General features: G+C 37.0%; 1 protein-coding gene across 2 annotated transcripts in view; it reads left to right on the top strand.

Moving 5' to 3' along the window:
* Nucleotides 1–2,599: 2,599 nt before the first annotated feature.
* Nucleotides 2,600–4,014, top strand: part of LOC106881381 (zinc finger MYND domain-containing protein 19) — a 233,309-nt gene continuing 231,894 nt past the window's right edge. Inside the window, exon 1 of one of the 2 annotated variants that reach the window (XM_014931862.2) lies at nucleotides 2,600–3,317. In XM_014931862.2, coding sequence (XP_014787348.1) covers nucleotides 3,267–3,317 — 51 coding nt within the window. In that variant the 5' untranslated portion in view covers nucleotides 2,600–3,266. The remainder of the gene's footprint in view (nucleotides 3,318–4,014) is intronic. The other variant, XM_014931790.2, reaches the window with a different exon arrangement.

The raw sequence follows: 4,014 nt of genomic DNA, 5'->3' as shown, positions 1-4,014 counted from the left end.
CATCGTCGGCTTTATGTTGGATATTGTTTTGTTTTTGTTAACGTAGACAGTCTTTTGTTAAAGGACATGCAATCAAGAAGCGTGTTTATTCATTGTACAAGTATTAAAAGAAGGAAAGTTTTTACTTATAAAAGTAAGGTACTACTAAAGCAGCGCGGACCCGAACGCGCAGTCGCGCGGACCCGAACGCGCAGTCGCGCGTCCGCGCTAGCTAGTCGTGAGTGGTCGATCCTAACCCTAACCCTAAACACGTATTCATTTGCACACGCAGGTTAGGGATATTGTTAGGGTTAGGGATAGGGTTAGGGTTAGGATCGACCACTCAAGACTAGCTAGCGCGGACGCGCGACTGCGCGTTCGGGTCCGCGCTGCTTTAGTAGTACCTAAAAGTAATTCGAGGGAACTCGGGGTAAACATTTTACAAAAAATAAAAAAATAAAAAGCCAAAACTTAAAAATGGAATGTGGCGATATTCATGACATTGTCAGGATGTAAAAGGAAATTTCTGGAACCTCGAATCGAAACCAGATCACTGAATCGTTTCATCCGAACTTTCCGCTAATTTGCCGCCTTTAAGAACAATTAACGAGAAAGCCTCCACGCAAGAAATATCAACTAAATTTTCATCAACACACACAACATTTGATAAACTAGTCATAGATGCACTGTATTTGAATAAAAGATGGGTTGGTCAAAGCTGGAGTTTCTTTAGGCCATGGGTCTGCTAAACAACAACAATCAAAACAAACAAAGCACAAACTCGCTATTTAGTTACGTCTCTGAGTTCAAATTCTAGTAAAGTTAATATTGCTTTTCATTCTACTGTAGCAGATAAAATAAAGTATCATTCAAGTATTGGATTGATTTAATATTTCTATAGAACACCCGAGGTGTGAATGGAATTCTAACAGAAAGACAAAACTCAACAAGGCGTTTCAGCGTGTTTTTCTTCTCCTCGCCTTCGTTAACGCAAGTCATTGCTACCACAGTGATTACTTATACTACCACCGCTACTACACCTCCTCCTACCTAAGGCGAGATCACTCTAGCTTCGTAAGTCACTACTACTCCTATTCCCCTTGTCACTACTACTTTGAGCCTCCTCCACTGCCGTACAGGACAAGTTGAACTTCCTAGCAGAAAGCCAACCATGTCATTCGAAGATGACAGAACAGCGAAAGATATGGAGAGGTTCTGTCTGATATAGGGAGAAATAGAGGACAAAAAATATATAAATTTCATCTAGGACGAGCTATGTGTTAAGAAAAGAAATTTTAATATATAGAAAGTGCTTCTACGAACGATAATTTGATAGGTGTCCAGAGCCAAACAGAGAAAGAGACAGAATCGTAGAGAATGTGTTTGAATTAACCTGGAAACTATTATTCAGTGTTACAATGTGGAACTGCCATGAGAGAAATACCACTATAAACTACGTTATCAATATAGTAAGAGGAAAAAAAAATCTCATTTGAAGATCGCTGAGAATCATATCAACCGCTGTTTCGGAAAATAGGGATTTGAATAATAAGTATGTAAAAGAAGAAAAGAGGAATAAAGCACTAAAATTAAGACAATAGGTAGGATGAATGAACGGTGGCTATGTGGGGGAATAAAGCCGAGTTGGTTGTTATTCAAATGTGGGTAGGTGTTTACGGAGATAACAAGGAACTGGGTCGGGTTGGATGTAAGAGTAAGGAAAAAATCGTGTTTACTGGGACAAAAAAAAAGTGATTACATGAAGTAATGCTTACAATGATTTAACTATGGTTCGTGCGCCAGTGGGAGAAAGTAAGAGTTGATAGGTTGAAAGAGGTTCGAGAGCAAAATGAAAAAAATAAAAAACTGCAAAAGAATTTTAATGAAATCAGGGAGGGAGGAATGAAACAGCTAATGCGAAAGCCGAAATTGGAGCGGAAAGAAGAGACATTAATGGGCACAAAGAAAGATAGGGAAGTAGGAAATTTTGATAAGAGTACAGGAGAATGAGAGTAAAGAAATAATAGATATAATGAAATCTTAAAAGAGGGAGAAAGAGTGAGAGCGAATCGGTTTGGAGGAAAGAAAATACTGAATGTGAGAAGAGAGAGAGGAGAGGTGTAAAAGAGAAAGTGAGAATGGAGAGCGATAAAAGATTAGTGAACGGTAGAGATAATCAGATAAAAAAAATAATAATAAAAGGTAACAGGAGAGATACACAGATGTAGAATAGAAATGTAAAAGTAAAGAATGACTAGATAGAGCAGAGAATGAAAAAAAAATGAGAACTCTTTTTAAACAGGAGAAAATAGGAAAGAATAGCAGAGGGACAAAGACAGAAATAAAGTGGGGAAAAGATAAGGGGTAGCTGGTTAAAAAACTGAATGCATAGTTGGATAAAAGATAGTGGAAAAGAAAAACAATTCTAAAAAAGCAGGAGATGAAACAATTGAAGGAATAAAAGAAGAATGTGAGAGACGGAAAATTTTGAATGAGGTAAAGGTAGAGTGACGGATGATAAACGGGACAAAGTAGGAGTAAAACTAAGAATAAGAGAGGTTGAAATGTTTAGAGAAAGTGAGGAGGATAGAATGTGAGTAGAAACAGTTTAGTTATTGAGTGCAGCGACGAGTTGATTAAATGTTACTGAAGCAAGCTGGAATGAGTGGAGTAACACTACTTCCATGAATTGTTTATAGAATGGGCAGAAACTGGAAGTGTGTGAGTGAAAACAGTTCAGTTTAGCGACTAGAAGATAGAGAGATACAGAGAGTGTGAAATATTACAGCAATGAAGTGTATATAAAAAGTACAGAGACTGGGAGAGAGAGTGAAGGTAAAGGTTTAGTTACTGAGTGAGTACAAGTGTCGAGAAAACAAATAGTGAGAAAGCGGAAGGGAGGGATAGCTAGAGTGAGTGGAACATAACCGCTGAACAGTTCAGAGAGAAGACAGATTGGGAGAATGTGAGTGAAAACAATTCAGTTATTGAGTGAGAGCAAGAGTTGAGAAAACAGAGAGAGAGAGAGAAAGGGGGAGGAGCTATAGTTCGGAGAAATAACATAAACTGGGAGAGTGTGAGTGAAAACAGTTTAGTTATTGAGTGAGTGCTGGCAACGAGAAGATAGACAGTTAAGTTAGTTAAAGTGAGAGAGAGAGAGAGCTATAGTTAGAGTGAGTGAAGTCCATGCCACAACAGGCAACATTACCTCAGTGAGAGGGACGTCTTGCACGTTCTGCACTGGCACCGACTTGGATGGCAATCTTTACCGCCGATGTGCAGCAAACATGTCTAGCTTCAAACTGGGAATTATTAGACTAGGCAGAGCTGCTGGAAAGGTATGTATTTGTTAATACATAGACAATAATAATTAATAATTAGAAATGCTCTTCCTTTAAAAAACAAACAATCAAACATGTTTGAATAGTTTGCTCTGTGAAAAGACGAAAAATGAGGAAACAAAACAATACAACGCTTATGAAAGAAAACATTGAAGCCATAAATGCAAGGTTTCTTGTTTTTCCGAATGTACATTGCACGTGTGTGGCTATATATACATATATATATATATATATATATATGTATATATATATATATCTTAATGTTTTATATATATCTTTTTATGATGCTTATTTGTTCAGTGGTTTGTTTTTGTCTGCATCAACCATTTGATCTAGACACCGATATCTCAACTTGCATGTTCGTGTGTATACATATATAAATATATATATTTTCCGAAGTCGAAACGTCAAGTAATAAGCAAACAGATATATATATATACATATTTATATGCACACGCACGCACATATTCTTCATAAAAATATATCGGTATATATGCAGACACATGTTTTCTTTACACACACACACATACATATACATACACAAATGTATTCTTCATGCAATGTATATATAAAATCAGTTGTTCATAAATCCGAAAAAAAGCACTATCTGTCTATCCATAAATACTCGCGCGTGTATATTCGAGTATTCTTCATACAACACACACACACACACACACACACACACACACACACA

The sequence above is a fragment of the Octopus bimaculoides genome, chromosome 1 (assembly GCF_001194135.2).
Source record: "Octopus bimaculoides isolate UCB-OBI-ISO-001 chromosome 1, ASM119413v2, whole genome shotgun sequence".
NCBI lineage: Eukaryota > Metazoa > Mollusca > Cephalopoda > Octopoda > Octopodidae > Octopus > Octopus bimaculoides.
Note: the sequence above shows the minus strand (reverse complement) of the source record. Positions and strands in the feature narration are given on the sequence as shown.